This window comes from Mustela nivalis, assembly GCF_964662115.1.
Source record: "Mustela nivalis genome assembly, chromosome: 8".
NCBI lineage: Eukaryota > Metazoa > Chordata > Mammalia > Carnivora > Mustelidae > Mustela > Mustela nivalis.
Genome location: NC_139027.1, coordinates 121,482,483 through 121,503,931, shown reverse-complemented (window position 1 = coordinate 121,503,931; position 21,449 = coordinate 121,482,483). Strand labels below are relative to the sequence as shown.

The 21,449-nt window shown below is 49.0% G+C and overlaps 2 protein-coding genes across 2 annotated transcripts in view; one reads left to right on the top strand and one right to left on the bottom strand.

Moving 5' to 3' along the window:
• The window catches only part of TRPC4AP (transient receptor potential cation channel subfamily C member 4 associated protein), a 265,655-nt gene that overhangs the window by 94,773 nt on the left and 149,433 nt on the right, over window positions 1-21,449 (top strand). The gene's annotated exons all lie outside the window — the stretch shown is intronic.
• The window catches only part of MMP24 (matrix metallopeptidase 24), a 43,020-nt gene that overhangs the window by 11,263 nt on the left and 10,308 nt on the right, over window positions 1-21,449 (bottom strand). The window contains exons 2-4 of the mRNA XM_082746161.1: window positions 12,932-13,080; window positions 8,856-8,972; window positions 6,858-7,162 (exon numbers count right to left, since the gene is read on the bottom strand). Coding sequence (XP_082602287.1) covers window positions 6,858-7,162; window positions 8,856-8,972; window positions 12,932-13,080 — 571 coding nt within the window. The remainder of the gene's footprint in view (window positions 1-6,857; window positions 7,163-8,855; window positions 8,973-12,931; window positions 13,081-21,449) is intronic.

Here is a 21,449-nt window from a genome sequence, read left to right as displayed (position 1 = left end):
GCAAGTGGGGCTGGGATGCCACGCAAAGGAATCTGGATTGGCTTCTTAGCCAGTGAGTCACTCTGCTTGTGCTGTGGCTGGAGGAGGGAGCAGAGGGGAAGGAGACCCGAGCTAGGGCATCAGTGGGGCCGGTTTGGAGCCCGGAGAAGGGTCTGGGTGAGAGATGGAAAGGGCCAAGCCAGGGGAGGGAGTAACAGCAGCAGCAGCAGGGGGAGGTCTGGGGGCAGCGGACGGGCAGTCAGCTTCAGGAGGCCCGGGTGCAAGCAGGGCTCTGATTGCCGGCAGCGCTCGGTTGGGCAAGACCTCAATCCTGACAGAACTGAACCATGGCCAAGATCAAGGCAGGGACTCAAATGCGAGTGAAAACAACAAGGTCCAGGTGCTGAAAGTGGGACACGGGATCCCGAGCACGAAGCTGGGGCGGCAACATGGCACAGTGGTCATGAGTGTGGGCCCCTGAGCCAGACGGACCCTCATCTCCAGCTCTACCCCCACCAGTGCTGTGAACTTGGCCAGTCGGTCTCCCCTCTGAGCCTCAACATCCTGAGCTGTAAAATGTGGAGATCATATCTACCTCATAGGGTCTCCTGAGGATTGGATAAGATATGTGTGAAGGGCGTGGCACTGCCCAGCAGCTGCTATTAGCATATCTAAGGTGGCCACTTGGCACCTGGAACATGCCCATTGACCAGAAAGGAAGGACAAGGCCCGTGCAGTTCCAGCTACCAGATTTTCTTAGGCCAGCTCCTCTGAGCCTCTGGATCAGGCCTGGGACAGAGCAAGGCCTGATTTGAGGGTGGGGAGGGGTTAAGTAACCCCATCTTTGGGAAAGGAACACAAGGGACAGTGAGTTGGGCAGGCTGTTGTAGAGTCCTGCCCCCTGTCCGTCCTGTTATAAACTCTTGCTTGCCTTGACCTCTGGCATTTGAGCTCTGCCTCTCATTGCCCAGCCCTAAGGCATGTTGTGGCTCAGTCCTGCCACCTTGAAGTGCAGGGGAGGCTGCCAGGAGCCCATGAGGTGGTCAGGAGTCCACAGCCGGTGCCTTCTCTGGCTCCAATGTCACTGGCAAAGTTGCCCAGCCCTGTGCAAGGCCCCGTGAGGGTCATATGGGGCTGGCGATTATCTCTGGCCTTTCTGGTTAAGGTCTTGGGAAAAGAGGAGTTTTCTGGGCGACCCAGACGTGTGCATGCCTGCCTCTCTGCTGACATCATCGGCGTCTCCAGCAAAGTGGGGATGGGCAAGATCAGGGCAAGGTTGGCCAAGAGCCTGGGGCTGGCCTTCTGCTGGGGCAGGGCAAGCTGGCAGGAGGAGGCCAGGCCGCCCCCAGTTCCTTCCTCAGGTCCTGGTTCCTCTGGCAGCAGGGAAGGGTGAGCTCATCTCTCAGCTCCATCCCAAACAAAGGCAGCTACTGGAGCCAGCGGAAGGCAGCTCTGCTTCCTGGGGGCTTGTGCTGCCTGGCTTTGCTCCTGGCCTGTTCGGCGACCTGGGACAAGCTGTTCAGGCCTCTTGTCCCATGACTAGGCTCTTCCTTAGGGGGCATCCACAGGGATCTCTGCTGGGAACCAGGCAGCGGGGCTCTGAGCACTTGGCAAGATTCTAAACCTTTGTCCTCAGTCTGTGTCTGTTACTCTGATGGCCTCTGTGCCTGGGTCTTTGCAGAGAACAGGAGTAAGCCCTTGAAGGAAAGAGGACCGTGGGCTTATGCTGGAAACCAAAAGGTAGAGAGGACCTGGGGAGCTGGCATCCCATGGCACAGAACCTGAAGAGACTTTTCAGTGGGGGGTGCTCTGGGGAGATGGAAGGAGAGAAGAGGGGGCAGAAGAACTCCCTGGAACGTGTGAGAGGAAAAGCAGAAGGATGGAGAAGATCCCAGGACTTAAGGGGCAGGAGGCTTTTAGGGTCTTCACCCTCCCAGAGGGTGAGAAGCAAGGAAGCAGAGTAGTCGGAAGTGTGGTCCGAGGGAGCCGGACCCGGATCCCAGCTCTGCATGTCACAGCCGTGTGACGGTTTAAATCTCTTCTCTGTAATATGCGGGGAATGGTACCTTCACCCTAAGAATGGGGGTGAAGTCAATGAGGCAAGGCATGTAAAGTGCTCACTCTGCCTCCTGGCACAGAGCTGCGGATCACTCTTAACTAGCAGGGTCCCGTGGAGCTGTGTGCAAGGACCAGCATCCCCACAGGCTGGGATCGCCTAGCAAGTACCCAAACGTCTGACTCGACTACCCAAGTATACCTTGTCTCTGCCTCATTTCCTTTTCTTAGAATCTCCTTATTTGTGAAGTCCTATCTCATTGACTCCCTCCGACCCCCCAAAAGGCTATAACATTTCCCTTTCCCTCTGTTCTTTTGCCAGTGCTGTCCCCTCTACCCAGAATAGCCTTACTCCATCCAAGTTCAGCTCATCGCCACATCTTCCAGGAAGACTTCCTTGAATTCCCCTACTGGCAGTGAGTCCTCCCTCCTCGACTCCCCTAGCAGTTTCTTCAAGTCATCTTTATGGCACTGACCCCTTTCCACCTTCCGTGGCAGCCACTAGCATACACAGTCTTCTGCCCCAAGACTGTGACTTCCTCGAGGGCAGGCTTTGTGCTGGACAGGGCTGGGTGACAGCAGCCAGGAGGGAACGGTGCCAAACATTCCAGGTGTGTTCCTTGGACCACCTGCTGCAGCACCATCTGGGGTGATTATGAACAATTCAGAGTCCTGGGTTCCCACCTGCCTCTGCCACTTAACGGAGTTTTTATAACCACTTGGAGCTTTACTCTCCTCATCCGTTAAAGGGAGATTATGATCCCTGTCTGGTCTAACTCCCAGGGCGGGGAAGAGTCACAGAAGTCATCGTGGAAGGACTCTACGAAGGCTGGTCTCAGTGACTCTTCCTGTCTTGTCACCTTTCCCCAGGGCCGGGCCCCCTTCTCATCGAGCTTAGTGAACTCAGATGTTGGTGCTTGACTCACTGAAAAGAGATGAGGACAGCAGGTGCCTGGAAGCAGCCCCCGAAACCAGCTGGAAGGGATGGTGGGCCAGATTGCCCTTTCCACAATCTCCAATGACGTGGAGGAATCGGGATCACCCTTCTACCCTTACATCCAGTGGTTCTCCAGGAGAGCCTTTTAAATAGACGGGGGAGCTTCTGATTCAGGGGTTTGGGGTTAGGACTTAGGTAACATTTTTTTGTTTTTTGTTTTAATTTTTTTTAAATGAGATTAATCTGTAAGCTGTTCTGCAGCAAGATTTTTTTTTTTAAAGATTTTATGTATTTATTTGACAGAGAGAAATCACAAGTAGATGGAGAGGCAGACAAGAGAGAGAGGGAAGCAGGCTCCCTGCTGAGCAGAGAGCCCGATGCGGGACTTGATCCCAGGACCCTGAGATCATGACCTGAGCTGAAGGCAGTGGCTTAACCCACTGAGCCACCCAGGTGCCCCCATTTTTTTGTTTTAAATATAAAATCCCCCAAGTGAATGTTATAGTGATTGGGTCAGGCTGACACACGTGAGGCTGCCGCTCCACCACGGCGCCACTAATGGTGGGACAGCTGGGCATCCCAGTGCAGGACAACACCCGCCACTTAGGACGCTCTTGCCCAATAGTGAGTCTAGTCAGGACTGCAGGTCTAATGACCAATATTCAGGATATGGGAGGAAGGGGGATGCGTTAAAAGTGAATCTGAATCCCATTAAGCCAAATAACTGTGCTTGGGACAAGTGACCCGGTTTCTTCAATGGGGTTGCGGGTGGGGAGGTGAGGTGATGGCTGTGAATGGAAATGGCTTACGAGATGTCAACGGTGTGCGCCATGTGGCTATTGTCTGGGTCCAGCTGTAAGCAAACAGCTGTTAAAGACGTTTTTGAGATAATTCTGGGAAAATGGACCCAAACCAGGAATTGGAGTTTAAGAAATTCTTGAAAATTTTGTGGGGTTTGATAACGGTTTGTGGTTGGGTTAAAAAATAACCCGTTAGAGGTATGTCCTAAAGTATTTACAGGGGACATGTAAATCCTTGTGCCAAGGATTTTCTTTAAAATACATCAGCCAGGAAATAAAAGTGGCAGGGGGAGCGTTGGTGAGCCGGCGCAGACATCACATGGGGAATGGGCGAAGCAAGGTGGTGGGCACCTGGGGGTTCATATTATCATTCTCCCTTATTTTGTGAGTTTGAAGTTTTCCATAATGGAAATTTAGAAGGAGAAGAAAGCCAATAAACACAAAGTTCCTGGGAGGCTCCACGTACTCCCTTGCTGAATTTATGTGGAATTTAAACGAGATAATATACAGGTGCTCCATAAATCTTGGTTCCTCTCATCTCCTTCCAGAACCTGTCTTAGGGCAACCTGCTGTGTTCCAGTTCACCTGTCAGGGGCCCGTTGCTAAGGTCAGGGGCTGCATTAAACAAGTTTGTGCTTGGCTTTCCAGAGCACAGGAAAGTCCTGACTCTTGTCCAGAGAAGACATTGGCCATCTGGGACGATCTGTCACAATTGGTGATTGTTCTTCTGGATGGGGTGGGACAGGCGAGAGATGCTGGGACTGTGCGCATCCACAGGTCCCAGCTCCTTCCTGCACGCACCACCAGAAGTTCATGGGATTTTGAGATGGGACGCAAGGTCTCCAACAGCAAGGAGGGCTGGCAGGCAGTAGAAACCCCAGAGCTGGGAAGGGGAAGGCAGAGTTGGTAGGAGTGTCCTCCCTGTGCCTCCTCTAGCCAACATCCCTTTAAGAATTCATTTGTCTCCATCAGGGCTAGAACTAAAATCTTATCAGCTAACCGTGCCGGGCACATAACAGGGCTCAAAAACGTTAATTTCTTCTCCTCGCACTTTATCAGGTAGCACAGACAGCCCTTCCTGGACACTGATTCAAGAAGAAGAAGGGGAGAAAAATAGCTGTTTAGAAAGCCAGAAAGCACACCCAGGATGTCAGGAAGAGGGTATCAGGGCCAAGGAAATGGCGTTGGATAGGAAAGAGGACCAACATTTGAAGAGGGCGAGGGACAAAGAAGCTTAACACTTTCCTGTCTTTGCCGAGGCTGAGCCTTGGCGAGTCACCCTTTGACAGATAAGCCAAGAGATGCTGATCCCTGATCCACGCAATGATCTGAAATGTTCTCAAGGAGGTTTTCCCCAGCCCCAGACACCAGACTGAGCCCCTGAGGAATGGGGCCTGTAGGAGTCAGCTCTCAGCCTGCAGCACAGCTGAGGGAAAAGAATGCCCCGTGTTCCCCGGACGTACCTAAGTTTAAGAATCAGAATGCCCAGGGGAAGGGCCTAGGAATCTGTTTCTAACAAGGATCTCAGGGGATTCTTATGACCAGGCAAGTGAGGGGAAACTCTGGGGACCAAGCCAGTATTTCTCGAGATGAGGGAATGCCTACATCGGAAGTTCCTGGAGCATTTATCACACCAAGCGCAGATCTCCAGGCCTGACCCCAGAATCAAAGAATCAGAGTAGCAAGAGGTTAGGGGCCTGGAACCTAGAATGAGCATTCTTTAGAAAGATTTCTGGACGATTCTGGTGTGCCCCGCAGTTTGAGGACCATGGGAGCTTAGCTTCGTAGCTAAGAGTATGTGCTCCAGGGGTGCCTGGCTGGCTTAGTCATTAGAGCATGAAACTCGATCTCAGGATCATGAGTTTGAGCCCCATATTGGGGGCAGTGGTTACTTAAAAAAAAGAAGAAAGAAAGAAAGTGCTCCAGAGTCATAATGCCCAGGTTCAAAGCCTCATCTCACCATTCACCGCCTATGGGACTGTAGGAAGACTCCTTAATGTTTCTACAGACTTCAGTTTACCTATCTGTAAAATGGGGATGATGATAATGATATATACATATTACATAGTATGTGACAAGCCCTTGACACAGGCCTTGGAATCTCAACATGCTAATCATTATCTATTCTCATCTCGAAGTCAGAATCCTCTATCCCTTTCTCCTCCAGATCCCCCCTGCCTCTTCTTATTTTTTTGGTACTTCAGCTACCTCCTTCAGTGGTTTGCTTTGTGACAGAGTTGCTTATGCACGCATGTCTCCCCCCACTCAACTGTGGACTATCAGAGGGCAGAGACCATGTCTTTTTTGTTTAAATGTTTGTGTATCATGTTACACTAGTGTTGGAAGAGGGCTTAGAGATGGCCTAGTCCAGTCCCTCGTTTTTATATGCGAGGATACTCTGTGCCTCTAGTCACAGAGCTAAATGGCTGGGCTGTGTTTTGGGCCCTTGCGCTGCTGGTTACCAGCTGTACCGTTTGAGCCCCAAGCCTTTATCTTAAAAATGGGCATAATGATGTCCACTTGCCTCCTTACTAAGCAAGTGCCTTGGGAGTAAATACTGATGAGGAACGCTTTTGGAAGCTCAAGAGTATTGTTACTGGGGGGTGAAAGTTATGGGGGTGAAAAGCAAGTTACCCAAGGATACTAGAGTGATTATGGGGCCCATTATTCACCCATGAGGTTGACATAAAGGAGAGAGTCACGTTACCTTGTACGATGCCTTTGAAGCCCTTAGCAGCCAGGCCAGGCACTACCATTTTCAGATCCCTCTTTCCGCTTGAATGATGTTTTTACCTTTTCCTCCAGCCTCTGATCCATGACTTCCTCTTCCTATTCATGGCCTAACCCCTCCTTCTGGACTCACCCCACGTTAGAACCATTTACTAAGTGATCTGATCCATCTGCATGGATGGGCCAGTGTTGAACATTATCAGAGACCTCAGTTTCCACCCTCGTAGGTTCTTAGCTCTTGGACACAAAGCTCCAGAGCAGGAAACTCATCTGTGGCATCCCACGCTCTTCCCTGGGGCGTCTTTCCCTGACAACTGAGCAATCCAGGACTAACCCCGTTCCCCTCATGGCCTTACCATCATGGTTGGCATTTCCTAGTGTCCACGGCTCATCTGAGTCAAAGTGAGTGTCTCCTCCAATCCCTGGGCCAGGAAAGTAGGCGTGGGCCAGGAATCCCCCTTCTCCATCAAATGGGGAGCTGTCGCCATGGAAACCAGAAGCAAAGAAGATCATGATGTCTGCCTCCTTCCGGTCACTTTTGATCTCATGGTATGGCACCTCTTCAAAGGTCAGCGGGGTCACCTTCTGCCAGACGTCAAAAGCCTGGCGAATCGCTTTCCGTGTGTCTAGCTCACCCACCTTCGGGGTGTAGTTGTGAATGCTGGTGAGAGAGGGGAGAGTCAGTAGGGAGGAACCGTCAGAGTCAGAGATTTGCAAGATAATAGGATACCAGAGACCATATGGACCAGTCGTCTCCAAATTTTGAACCCTAGGATTCTGCTGAGTTACCTCTGGTGTTAAAGAAGAGGCTGGGTGAAGCCTTTGGGTCCCTACCCCTGACTCAGTCTCAGTGGCTTAGCTTTAATTGAGGTCTTATATTTGACCTTTCACAAAGCTTGTGTTGAATACAGAATTCCATTCCAATATGCAGGAAAGAAAGGGGGAGGGGAACAGCATTTTCAAAATTTTACATTTTTCTCCTAATACATAAAATGTATTTATAGAAGTTACAGAAATATTTAAACAGTGGAGAGTTTAAGTGAAACATCCCTTTTATAAATATTTGGTACCAATTACCCAACTATTACTTGTCGACCTGGGAAGTTGGTATACAGTGGTATCTGATTTTGTCAGTTAAAGATTTCGTGATTTAAGGTTACAAGAGCCATATTGAATCGTTCTCCATACAGGGCATCCCTACTGGGTGCTCTGCCCCATGAACACCTGGGTAAGAATTATTCACCCATTCTATAGGTAAGGAAACTGAGGCCCAGAGAGGTTGATGATAGAAGTTAAGGTTAGAAGCCAGTTCTTTCTCTTGATTCATTCTACCTCTTTAGGATACCTTAAGAGTCTATCGAGTTTCTAACCCAGATTCTTCTTAGGTTTCCTTCTCTTGTCAGATTTCTGGAAAAAATTCAAGTCCTAGTCTCTATCGTTGATTAGCAGAAGAGTCCTTCATTCTTCAGTTTTAAGAATTTCTGTCTTAGGGGCGGTGCATTTGGTTAAGTGTCTGCCTTGGGCTCAGGTCATAATCCCAGGGTCCTGGGATTGAGCTCTAAGTTGGGCTTCCTGCTTGGCAAGGATCCTGCTTCTTTTCCCTCTGCCCCTCGCACCTCCACTTGTGCTCTCTCTCTCTAATAAATATATAAATTTTTTTTGATTTTATTTTTTATTAAGGGATCTGTGTCTTAGGTCCTACCCCTAACCCCAGGGCATCTACCTGAGATGGAGTCAGAGCCTTGAGAGGTGCCAACTAGAGCCCATCTGAGTCTGCTCTGTGCCTGGCCTCGGCCTCAGCCCCTGAGATTCAGCTGTCTGAGTGTGCTGTGCTGGGCTCCATCACCCCTGTCCTCTGTCACTGATCTTACTTGGGGACTGATCCTCCTCTGCCCTTGGTTTCCCCAGACAGTTCAGGAGAGACGTTGTTGTGATTCAGTTCCCTTAGGAGACAACTGGAACTGTGCTGGGAAGTTCAGGTGACGTCCATGGGGTCTCAGTGGAGAAGGGACCCAGATCAAAGGGAGGGAGTGGGGTTTGGTAAGCAGGGACAGGGAGAGTGTGCACAGCCCTGGATTTTTATCACAGCAGAAAGCTGCTGAATGATCCATACCCCACTTTCTAAAAACTGTAGGACTCTAAGCAGGACACAACTAATGAGCCCCCAAAGGACCAAATACACCTGAAGTTGGAGACATAGCATCCTCTGGAAGCTACCAGGGGGACAAAGTCATAGGCCCTCCACACCAGGTCTTGATGCCGGCATACCTGGCTCTCACCCCCATGACACACCCACCACCTATACAGCAGGAGCGGGTGGCGAAGCCAGGAATGGGGGGCAGGGAGGTAAGCACCTGTAGGTGATGTGTTTCTGCCTCCACTTCTGTCCGGTCAGAGCATAGCGCTTGTTCCTCCGCCTGCGGCTCGAGTGGGGGTGATCGGGAACACCGCAGCGGGGCTTCTTCATCCACCTGGGCAGAGAGGACACACATGCACGTGCTGTGGTAAGCCGGCACTCTAGGAAGGCCAGGCAGGGTTCCCAGTCCTGGTCGAAATGGCCGTGTGCTCCCGCACCCTGGATTGGGGACCCTGGCTCTGATGGGCTCCCTCGCGGGACAGGACCTACTGGTTACTGGACTCCTTCACTCACGACTGATTACGAAGACAGGGGGCTGCTGCATTCGAGCCTGGGGCTCAGAGGCGGGGGCGTGATAGTTCCAGCTCCACCACTCATCGTGGGAGCCCAGGCAAGCGAATTATTGTGAACCTCAGTTTCCCCATCGACAACACGAGAATTCTCGCTCTCGCTGTTCTTAGGTTGTAGTAAGCCTTAGTTTATGTAGAAATACCCTGTAAATGGGATGAGGTCACCTCACTCCCTGCTTTAAAACCCTCCAACGATGTCCCCAAACACCTAGAATGAATGCAAACTCCTCCTGTCGGCCTGCGGCATACACATGATCTAGGCCCTGAGTCCTCTTCAAGGGGAAGGCTTCCCCATCGCCCCCTACACTGGACTCCCAGCCACAGGGCCTTCTTGCTGGGCCTGGCACAGGCCAAGATGATTCCCACTTCAAAGTCTTTGTTTCTTCTGCTTACAATGCTCTTCTTCTCCACATGATCTGCTTCCTTACTTCTTTAAGGTCTCTGATGTTACTCTGATGTGAAGATGTTACCCCTTCAGAAAGGACTTCCCTGCCCCCCTCCTCTGAAATAGCTCCGCACTCTCATCCTACAGCTATCCGTTTATCCTGCTTAATTTTTCTTCATAGCATCGATCATCGCCTGAAACTATATCATATATTCGCTTTTTTGTTTATTCTTTGTCTCTCTTAGCAGATTCTAAGTTCCGTGAACATAGGAACCTTGCCTGTGTAGTGCCTAACCCAGAAGATGTTTGCTAATGATTTGCTGAATGAATCAGAGCATGAATCAGAACCACCTAGCAGCAGAGTGGCGTAGCTCCTAAGACAGCAAATTCCCTTTCACTAGAGCTGTTCAGAAAGTGGCTAAACACCTGTAGGGCTTGGAACAGAATTCTCTGCTGCAGTTCATACGCTGTGTTGTGATTTTTAAATCTATTAGTGTATCGCCTCTAACAAATGGCAGATTCTTCGAGGACTGGAATGGCATCGTATTCATCATCATGTTCCCAGGAGCTAGCCCAGTGCCTGGAACTAAGTGAATCCCAATAACTGTTGTCAGGCTAAACGACATTAAGCCTGGGACATCATTGGGGATATCAAAAAGAGGGCAGGGTAGGAGATTTTAGAAGATCGTAGTTGATTGGGGCCCAGGCTATCCTTGCATTTTATGTCCTAGTGCTGGCCTAATGACCAACTCACTAAACCCCAGCTGGAGATTGCTGGAAGGGCCAACAGTCCACCTCCTGGGCAGCTGCTGAAAGCTGTTGCCATGGGCAATATAGAGAAGAGGAAACAGAGACTGTTGTCACCAAATAGTAAAAGGCCCCCCCCAAGGACTTCACCAGGTCTTACTCATCTTTGCAGGCTTCCTGTTGCCTCGAGTGCCTCTACTCAGAAATCAATACTAAAAAAACACTATAATAACAATATCACATATTGGTACAAACGTTTCTAATTTTTACAGAGTTTGGCGTTCTTTTAAAGACATTTTTTTTTTTCAATTCTCAAAACAGCTCTGTGAGGTGACCAGAAATTCTTTATCCTCATTTTTGCAGAGGAGTGAAAAGATACACAGATAAATCGAGTAATTTGCAGAATACAGCCGTTGAGGCAGGACAGGGACTTAGTTGAATGAGTCAATGAGCTAGTAATTCATGCAAGTTGACAAACAAAACAAGACAATAGAAGCGGGGGCTTTTCTTTCCTCAGGCCTAGCACAAGTTTGGGCTTGAGGATAGGCTGAATGAAGGAATGTGTGACATTTCCCCGAGGTGGGCACTCAGAAAGTAGTACTTTTAAATGGCTGCTCTGGCTTCCTTTCCCTGATGGTCCTTAGGAAGAACCAGGAGCCACCTGTGCAACAGCCAAGGCTGGGGTAGGCCTGGAAGGACCCCTGGGGAGGAAACAGGCCCAGAGAAAGGCAGTGACTGTCAAGGTCACAGAGCTGGAATAGAAACTAAGGTCTCTAAATTCTACCCCACCAAACAGCCTCCCCACTCAGGTCTGGGAGGAAGTGTGTGCGCCTTCTCCCTTGTCGTGCCTCCAAGACCGCGTTCCCTGCCTTCCTACAAAGAAGTGGGGGCAGACCTGCACGTGGGAGATGCCATCCTCCTCCCCCAGCTCGCTCCCTCCACCTCCTCCTCTCTTGGTCCACCTGCCACTCTCTGAACCCTGTCCAGCAGGCCTGGGGCTTTCTGGAACAGAGTAAAACCCAAGGCCAGGTGGTGCCTCAGCAGAGACACCAGCGCTCCTGCCCCAGGATGCATTGCCACGAGGCCCGCACAAAGCCCTCAAAATAACCTCTGCTTTGAATACGGCCGGGCTCTCTGTAACCCGCTGCCTCCAGAGGCCACGGGGCCACGGCATCCCCCACGCCATCACTGCAGCAGTGAAACGTACTGTCTCCGAAGCTCACAATCTCGCAATCAGAGAACCCGAGGACTAGAAAATGTTCGTACAGAATTAGAAGATCAGAAAACCTCAGACTCAACCCAATTTTAACAGCTTAGAAAAATGGGATGTAGAATTGGAGACCCGTAATCCAGCGCTCCCCTTTCTTTGTACGTGAACAAGCTGAGGCCCAGAAAGATGAGTCTCCTGGGGGTGACTCAGGCCCAGGGTGGATGGATCCTGGATCCGCCCCCACCTACCACTTCCCCGCACCCTGCCCTGGGGCTCTGCTCCCTGCTACTATCTGGGCTCAGGACCCCCAGCCCTCCGCATCTCCTTGGGACCCTCCCCCAGCTCGCTGCCAATGCCTTCGTGGTGGTAGTGGCTTTCCTTGTGCAGCGTTAATGACTTTGAAGGCTACTTCTCAAACAAACGTAAGGATGCTTAATTCTCAGCTATCTTCAAAAGAACAAACAAGCCAACAAAAATCCATCCACCTCCAGCTACCCTCTATTCCTCCCTCACTGTCAGGCTTCTAGCAAGTTTTGCCTCCACTCACCACCTCGACTCCCCTCCTGCCCTCCTCCCCACTGCTGTCGGACCTCAGACCTCATCTCCACCTGTCCACAGAGCCTGCACTGGTCTCCTTCCTGCTAGACTCGGCCTTGGTGCTCTTCTGTCTCCTAACTGCTCTGCAGCAGCCGGGCCCACCGGCCATGCTCCTCTACTGCTCTGGCTGCTCCTTTTCAGCCCCCATCCTGGGTTCCGTTCCTATCACTCCTTCTCTTCCTCCTCTTTGTACTCCCCCTGAGTAAACGCAACCAGGCTCATGGTCTGGCTTCTCTGGAGTACCTCCCTGAAAATTCACGTTTCCTTCTGTGTTCTAGACTGGTACAGCCAGATGATTGCACTTTTCATGGCGTGGTGAGCCTCTGAAGGGCAGCACTCATAGGATCAAGTCCAGTGCCTGGCACACGTAGGCATTCAGTGATATTTGAAAAACGGAAAAAGTGGAATGAGTTGCCAACTCATGATCATTCTGGAGTTGTTTGTACCGAGGGAGATGTGTACGTCTCAGGAAAAGCCAGAGCGGTGACTCAGAGAGCCAAAAGCTATTAGAGTCAGAAGAGATTTAAGACCCCCTCTCACAAAACTGCTCATTGTGCTGATAAGGAAACTGAGATCCAGAAGGGTTAAGGTCACACTGCAAATTTAGGGCAGAGCCCCTCCCCCACTCACATAGGAAAGGGCACCTTGGGGTACCCACTGGATGATACTGCAGGAGTGAAAGACAGGCAGACAGGATGGGCATGGTATATACACGGGGCCCGTGACAAATATGAACCCAAATGTAAGTCTGGAGAGCAGGGCACGATGGCCTACGCAGATCTTACTCGATTGTTGTCTGATCCAACACCCCAGTGACGGGGATCCCATAAAACTGCTGCATAGTGGAGACTGCTGACTGTAAGGCCTTCCCTGAGTGCAGCGCGGGTGCCCGGGAGTCCGAGGGGAGCAGGTAGCCATAGGACTTTAGCCAGTTCTGAAAGACACGGGAAAGAGAAAGACGCATCATAATGCAGAAGGCTTCGATCTACCTGGGCAGAGATCCACCCTTGAAACTCGGGATCATTTTACTGAAGGGACCGATGGATTCATACTCTGATTGCTTTCTCCTTCGTTCCCTCCTGCACACGCACTGGTAAGCTAATCTCCAGAAAACCCAGCTCTTGTTGGCTCCCTCTCCTTGAAGTGTTCCTGGGCTCTCTACTGGCTACAGAATAAAAGATTAAATTTGCATTCAAGGCTGTATGGTACCCTGCCTCTTTACTCCCTTATGCAGTGGTTTCCGCTGAAATGTAACTAGACATGCATGAGCATAAGAATGCTTCTTCTCTGAAGCAAAGCAGCCTGTTAAAATGTACGCTCCAGAACCGCTGTGTCGAATGTCAGAGTCAGCTGAAGGATCATGTTATAGAATCCTTATTGACCTGAGATTATATACAGGCTTTATCGCTAACCCCTCCAAAAGAGCAAGCCATTGTAAGTACATATAAGCAAAATAATGCATTATTTAATTTAAATATAAATACATAAATGCATGCATAGGAAAAAGCATAGACAGGCACACATAAAAAATAAATAAATAATAGCATGGTTATGTAAGAGAATTTCTTGTTTTTAGAAAATATCCACTGAAGTATTTTGGCTTATATAATGGCGCACGATGTCTGCAACTTTTCTTAAACAGATTCAGAGAAGAGAGAGGGAGAGGAGGGGCGGGGGACAAATGTAGTAGAACGTTAAGAATTGGGGAAACCAGGTGAAGGGTATTCAGGACTTTTTTGTCCTATTCTGGAAAAGTTTTCCGAAAGTCTGAAATGATGTCAAAAATATTTTTTAGGGGCGCCTGGGTGGCTCAGTGGGTTAAAGCCTCTGCCTTCGGCTCAGGTCATGATCCCAGGGTCCTGGGATCGAGCCCTGCCTCGGGCTCTCTGCTCAGCGGAGAGCCTGCTTCCCCCCCTCTCTCTGCCTGCCTCTCTGCCTACTTGTGATCTCTGTCTGTCAAATAAGTAAATAAAGTCTTTAAAAAAATATATATTTTTTTAATGAAAAAAGAATTAACCAGGAGCATCCTCCATTAGAGGATCACGGGGGAGCATTTCTGTTTTCTAAGTTTTAGGCATGGAGTCAAATAAAAAGGGGAGGAACACTTTGAAAGGGCAAGAATGTCAGAAAGTAACTTGGAAGAAGAAACTCAAACAGACAATGACTCCGGAAGACAGCAAAGTAGAGAAAGAAAAAAAAAAGTGTCATTCTCACTGACAGGCAGGGATGGAAGCCTGAAGAAACGAGAGCACCGGGAAATATCTGTGGCATCAGTTGGAAAATGAGGGAAACCCCCATGGGACTCTTGAACCCACCAGCATTTACAGGGGCACCTCCCCCCCATGCTGGTCTCTTAGCAAGATGGAAGCTTCAGCCCACCCTCAGAAAATTACCCTGCACACCACGTGATTTAAGGAAGGAGAAAGAACTTAGAAAATAATATTATTCCCATTGTGATTTTTGCTTCTTGTTTCTATACCAACAGTCTTCTTGTGGATGTGTCTATCATTACAAGTCAAAGCAAACCAGGGAAGGAAGCAGACCAGAAACTATAAATAAGTTATTATTTTTTTCATCTAAGGTGACTATAACATCTTTATTGCCTTGTGATAAATGCAGCTGACTGATTAAAAACAAAACAGAACAATAAAGTCTTAACCTCTACAACAGCATGACAGCCTTACCACCTTCCTACTGAGACCTAGAACGTGTCTTTCACTCCAAATTATGGCACAAAATATCAATACTTCTTACACTTTTCAAACACTGATTCTCTCTCATGCTTTTGTATGTTTTTTCCCCTGGCCCTGGCATATTCCTTAGGCTAAAATCTTCCATTATTTTAAAGCTCCACTCAGAACTCCAGAAGACTTCCCTCACCCCCCCCAACTAAGTCATTTTCTTCCTCTTTTGTGCTCCCCCGACCCCCTATTATAGATAGTAAAGACCTTACAGTACTGGGTTCTAATCGTTACTTGACTTGTCAGACTAAGTGCCTTAAGGGAAGAGTCTGTGTTCTAACTCATCTCTCTTCATCCAGTGCCTGGAAGTGCCTGACACCCAGTGCTGCTCCTCATATCTGCTCAACGAACATAACTGGGCAGTCACTGCAGGCACCATGCAAGGCTCTGGGGATACACAGATGCCTAAGGAGCTCACAGCCCCACAGGTAAACCTACCATGAAAACACAGCCCTCAAAGTCAGGTGTGTACAGAGTTCTATAGGAGAACAAGAGAGATGTGTCTTCTCCACATGGGGGTGGGGACCGGGAGAGAGGGGAACTCAGGGGAGGCTCCCAGGCAAAGAGGGATTGAAGCAGTGTTGAGACATACAGTATGAGCAATTGTGGGAGGGGAACACGGGCGCATTCCGAGAGGGGTTTCAAATGATGAAGAATTGGGGGAGGGGAGCGTGGTGATCAGAGGAGGAGGAGGAGGAAGTGGAGGGAGATGATATGTCATTATGTGTTCACAAAGTGGGCAAATTACAGAGAATCACTTGTGACTTTGACTGTGGCCCAGGATCAGCCAAAAAGCTTAAGTAAATCATCTAGAAATGGACATGACAGCACAGCTAAGTTACCCACTATTCATCCTGGTGCCCAGCTGCTCCCCCGAGGTTAAGTCATGCCATCGAAACATTACACCCCTGCACTGCATCCTTTCAGCCAGAATGGTACATTAGGTTCCTTTTTTTAATGGAAACCTCAGTGAAGAATTATTGGGTTAAATAAACAAGGCGCACAGTGGGAAAGAGGTACACAATTCTGAGATCAAATCCTGACTTCTCTTGCTCACTGGCCATGTGACGCCAGGCAAACGGAACTCCAGTTTCCTAGTGTGTAAAATGTGAACCATAATTCCTCCTCCACAGGATTACTGTTAAGATAAAATGAACAGGGCGCCCGGGTGGCTCAGTGGGTTAAGCCGCTGCCTTCGGCTTAGGTCATGATCTCGGGTTCCTGGGATCGAGTCCCGCATCGGGCTCTCTGCTCAGCAGGGAGCCTGCTTCCCTCTCTCTCTCTGCCTGCCTCTCTGTCTACTTGTGATCTCTGTCAAATAAATAAATAAAATCTTAAAAAAAAAAAAAGATAAAATGAACAAATGTCCTTGACACATGATCACAAAGGTGCTTGCTATTGCTGGGGATGGTGTCTCTGTTATCTTTTGCAAACTCAACGTGGAAAAACTTGGTCTCTGACTCCTTTGGCTTTTGAAATCTAGTCATCCCACCCTCCCACATTCTCCCTGGACCAAGAGCCAGTCCTAATGGGTCCTATTGAGGGCAGCAGGTGTCACGGTCAAGTCTGCTTGCCCTTAGGTGTCTCCCACAGCACCTGGAGAACTGCTCAGTGGAGAACTGACAGCTGGCTTGAATAGTATACTCTTCACCCTCACTCAACTTTCTTAGTTCCAAATACAGTTGCTTTCTATCAAGCTTTAGCTTGATGAAAATGTTTTCCCTGCAGGAGATTATGTTTTCTGGATTCAGAAAGTGGACCCTGGGTGACCCAGGGGTTTTCCCTCTTGGCCTTTCCCCCAAGAATCCATCAGCCAAATGTATGGCTTAAATATGGAACATGGTGAGACCTGGAAGTAACTTACTTTTTTCATCTTTCCCACCACCAAGTTATGTTTCATCCTTAAAAGTCTTACTTACAACCCTTGTCTCAACCTGTAAGCTGTCTCAAACCCTTCCGGAAAGAGGTGTGGTACAAATCTAAAATAAATGGAATTCCTCTTTATCTGTGGAGTTTACACTCGGGAAACCCAACTAAGATGAATGATGGCATTTGGGAAATGACTGGGCATCTTTGGACAAATACCACCGACAAACCAGGCAGCCAACTGAGTTCTTTGAGCCAACTGAGGATTTCCTCTGAACTAGCACAGGAATTCAGAACTTTCTCCCCTCCTGCCCTCATTACTGTTTATGGTAAGATAAGGAACAGGGAACTCTGGGCATAGACCTACTCCAGCCTTTGACAACCTGGGGGAATTGAAAATAGCTCCTCCTCAGTAAATGGCCACCTGGTTTACCCAACTCTTTTTCTGGGCTACCCGAGCAAGGAGCCACTCAGGGGCCACATAGGATACGCTATGAAGGTCACAGAGTCTAGCTCAGCAGCATCGGGAGCTAGGACCTCAGGATCTTAGGCAGGTCCTAGGCAAATGTCTGTATCAGGCTGAAACATGAGAATGGACTGGCCTTCTCTAAGCTCTGCTTCTGCTTCCCTCCCAGGTTCACTGGAAACTATCCTCAGAGCTCAGGGGTAGACCCCTAAGAAGGAAAATGGGAGGGGGAAGGGCTGGTCCAAGGACAGCTCCAAACCAGGGAACAGGGCATTGAGATTAGACCTGAGTGTGTGTATGTACGTGAATGCATGTATGAGGGGCTAAGAGGCTAGGGACCAGATAATTCCAACTTCTGCTGTTTAACCCAGTCTCTACCACTCACTTGCTTCTGCTACTGTGCAGTCCCTCTTGACCTCTCTGGGCAGAAGCTCCTCGTGTCGTGCATGTCTTCTATGCTCCAGCCATACCTATTCCAAAATAGCCCCTGCCCTTGCATACTCTCAGGCCGTTCCTGCTGCTTTCCAAGCCCATTGTCTTTATGTGTGTTAGCAAACTCATCCTTCAGGGTCTAGCTGAAATGTTACCTCTCTTGGTAAATCTTCCTTAAGTCTCCCTGCAGAACTGGCGGGCACCCTCCTTACTCCTGCAGGGCTTTGCTTGTCTGCCACTCTAAACGCAGATGCCACAGTGAGTCCTACCTGTCGGTTGATATGTTTTCCCCACCAGATTGAGACCTGGAGGAGCAGAGATTGTCTTATTTATTTTTGTATCTGTTACAACACTCAGAACAGTGCCTGGCACAACAAATCATCACTAGATGAATGAATAAATGAGCGAACGAATGAATGAATGAACCAACAAATGAAAAGTTGGTCCAGGAGGGACCAAGGAAGGGATTTCATCTTGCAAAGGCTTCCTGAGCAATACACACAAAAACACCAAGCACAATTCTTGGTATCTGTTAGAGGCCGAGAAAAACATTTGCTGAAATTCAGTCTATCGTGGTTTGACTTTTCTGCTTGATGAGGCAATAAGCGCCGTTGTCCCATCGGAAAGAAGATAAAATCCATGAAAAGAAAAGAAAAAAAAAAGCCCCATTCAGTTTTAAACACAATGACCTACCTTCCATCCTTTTACACCTGGATCCATTAACCAATCACCAGCCATGTCAGAAGTCTGATCTCTATAGCTCAGTTCACCAACTCTAGGATGTCTGTCACCCTTTAAGTGCTGAAAGAGGTGTAAACCCAGAAAAAAGTGAGAAAAATCTCAGAGTGTGGCGAGCAGGGACCAAAATAGCGGGGCTGAACCGAAGATGTAGAGATGGCAGACAGTATGTGTGATTGGTTTGCCGGCCAGAAGGCGGGATTTCAGTTCCTGAGAAGCCAGAGCTGAGATATTCAGTAGTGGCAGGCAAAGGAGAGAGCGGAAAATAACAAGGAGAAGAAACGTGGCCTGGAGAGGAAGAGAGCGGCAGACAGCAGAGGCGGTGGTGACATTAGAAGTGGCGCTGGGGGCAGCAAGAAGTGGATCAGCGGGTGGTGCTGCCGTTTGCTCTTGGAGAACAGAGAAAGCGGTGGAGGAGGAGAGAAAGATGGATCCGCTAAAGCAGCATGGCCTCCAGGGCTATCCCGGAGCATCGCACCGTCTGGGTGTGCGGCCAACGCCAACTGCGCAGGTCTGGAGAAGGAGCAGGAGAATGGTTAGGATCAGATGTTTGATCAGGATCACAGTGGGCTGGAAGGTGTTATCAGAAAGGTCCAAGGGGAAGCCCACAAAGAAGGACCAGGCAAGAGGTGTCCAATTTGGAAGCATGAGCTAGAATGAAGAGGAAAGAATGAAAGACCCCCGATCAAAGAGTTTGGGTAGCTGAGGTCATAGTCTAGGACGATGATGTGAGTAACAGGAAGAAGGCATGACCTCAACAATCCTAGGATGTCCAGGTCCCATCCCACAGAAGGACAGTGACTAAGGGAGAGTGGCTGGGTGAATGAAGGAACCACTCATATGAAGCATGTCCTACTAGAAGGGAAGTAGGAGAGATGTTTAGACTGGAGAAGGGGGAGTTGCAGGGGACACGCCAGTCTTCATAAAGCTGACTCACTATAGATGAAGAGGATTTATTCTGGTTGATCCAGAGGGCAGACCTAAGACCAGCACAGGAGATGATAGGACATAGATCTTGACTCCTGATAGGAAACAATTTTGAAACAGGTGTTCTAATTACAGCAACAATGATAACAGCTACTGTGTTAGAATGCCAGCTATATACCTGGCATTACTCTAGAACTCAATGACCCCACAAGGTAGGAATCTCCCTGATTTGCAGATGAGGAAACAGGTTCAGAGAAGTAACCAAACCATCCAGAGTCACAAAGCTAAGTGGCCGGAGGCAAACCCAGATATGGTTGAAACCAGGCATTCCATACTGTCAGACAACTTGTACAAGAATCTCTTTCCCCTCCCAGGACATCTTACACCTCATACTCCAAAGAGCAATGTCTTATCTCACATGGTGAGTTCCATACCCTTCTACTTTGACCCCTGTGCCAGGGCACCATCACGTACCCAGTTATCCAACCAGCAGCCTCATATGACCCATGACTCTACCCTCTCCTTCACAGTCCACATCCATCTTTTGCCAAAGAACTGTTGGTTCTACTTCCTAAATATCAGATGGGCTTCTGTCCATTCATTTATTCATTCACTCATTCATTCTGTAAGTATTAAAGGTCCCACTCCTATGTACCAGGCACTGTGTGCTAGGCTCTGGGATAGAACAGCAAACAGAAACAATCTTGTTAATGTCGAGTTACAGGCTAGTGGAAGAGCCATGGGGCACTATGTGCTGTGAAAAATAAAGCAGGTTGAGGAGCTAAGAGGGATAGGACAACTGTTTTATAAAGGATGGTCCGAGAAAGTGGCCTCATGGAAGTGACATCTGGGCAAGAGACCTGAAGAGGGAACAGAAAGTGCCATTACCTCCAAGGCTTCAAAGGCTTTCCATCAAGAACTTTCCAGGGAGAGAACAAGAGGTGTTAGTCAAAGTGGACAGTGTTTCACAATGTTTAGTAAGTTCTAGAGATCTACTGTACAGCAAGGGCCTAGAATGAACAATACTGTACTATATACTTAAAAAATTTTCTAAGAGGGCAGATCTTAAGTGTTCTTGGCATGAAATAATAGTGATAAACAATGAGGGCAGGAGGAAACCCCTGGAAGGGATGAATTTTTTCATGGCCTAGACTGTGGTGATGGCTTCACAGGTGCTTATCTCCCAACTCATTAAGCTGCCTACATTGAATATATACAGCTTTTGGGGTGTCAATTATATACCTCAGTAAAGTGGTTTAAAAAAAAAAAAAAAGAGGCTTCATGACTTGACCCCTGACTCCCTTTGCAGCCTCTTCTACCATTCCCCACCTAGCACTCTGTGTTTCTGGTGTGTTCCAAGTCTTCCAGACCCTTCCATACATTGGTCCTTCTATCTAGCTCTCGTTCCTATCTCTGGGGAGGTCTTCCTTGACCCCTTAACTTATCACAACTCTTATCACGCACTGTTGTCATCACATGCTGTTAACTGGTCACCTCTTCTTGTCTGCACAGTGCCCGGCCAGGGCCCATAGTCTGTCTTCACCACCACAGCGCCTTGACACCTAGCACAGGGCCTGGCTCGGATACGTGTTTATTGAATGAAAATGAGTGGACGTGTTCGGGGAGAGGGAGAATCATGGAGTCAGAACTTGCTGTAGAACAGGCTTTCTCAAACTCAGCACTACCGATAGTTTGGGCCAGATCATTCTTCATTGCAGGGCGGCTGTCCTGTGCTCTGTAGGACGTTTAGCAGAATCCCTTGTTTCTTCAACTAGAATAACTAGTAGCACCACCTCTCAGCTGTGACAATCGAGAAAATGTCTCTGGACATTGCCGAAAGTCTCCCCGAGGAGACTGTCCTGAGGGTGGGCAAAACTGTCCCGGATTGAGAACCTCTGCTATAAGAAGAGTCCCACATAGAGCTGCCTTGACTATCCTGTAAGGGTCCGTTTGACCCTATATTTTGTTTTAGAGAAAGCATGAGGCCTCAGTCAGTAGCCTCCCAGGTCGAGGCTCAGAGTGAGAACTGGTTTCCTCATCTGGGCAGGTGGGCAGGAGTGGCCTTGATGTGGGGTAGGCTGAGGGGTGAGAACTAAGGCAGCTCCAGAGGACGTGTAGGGTCGTGGTTAAAAA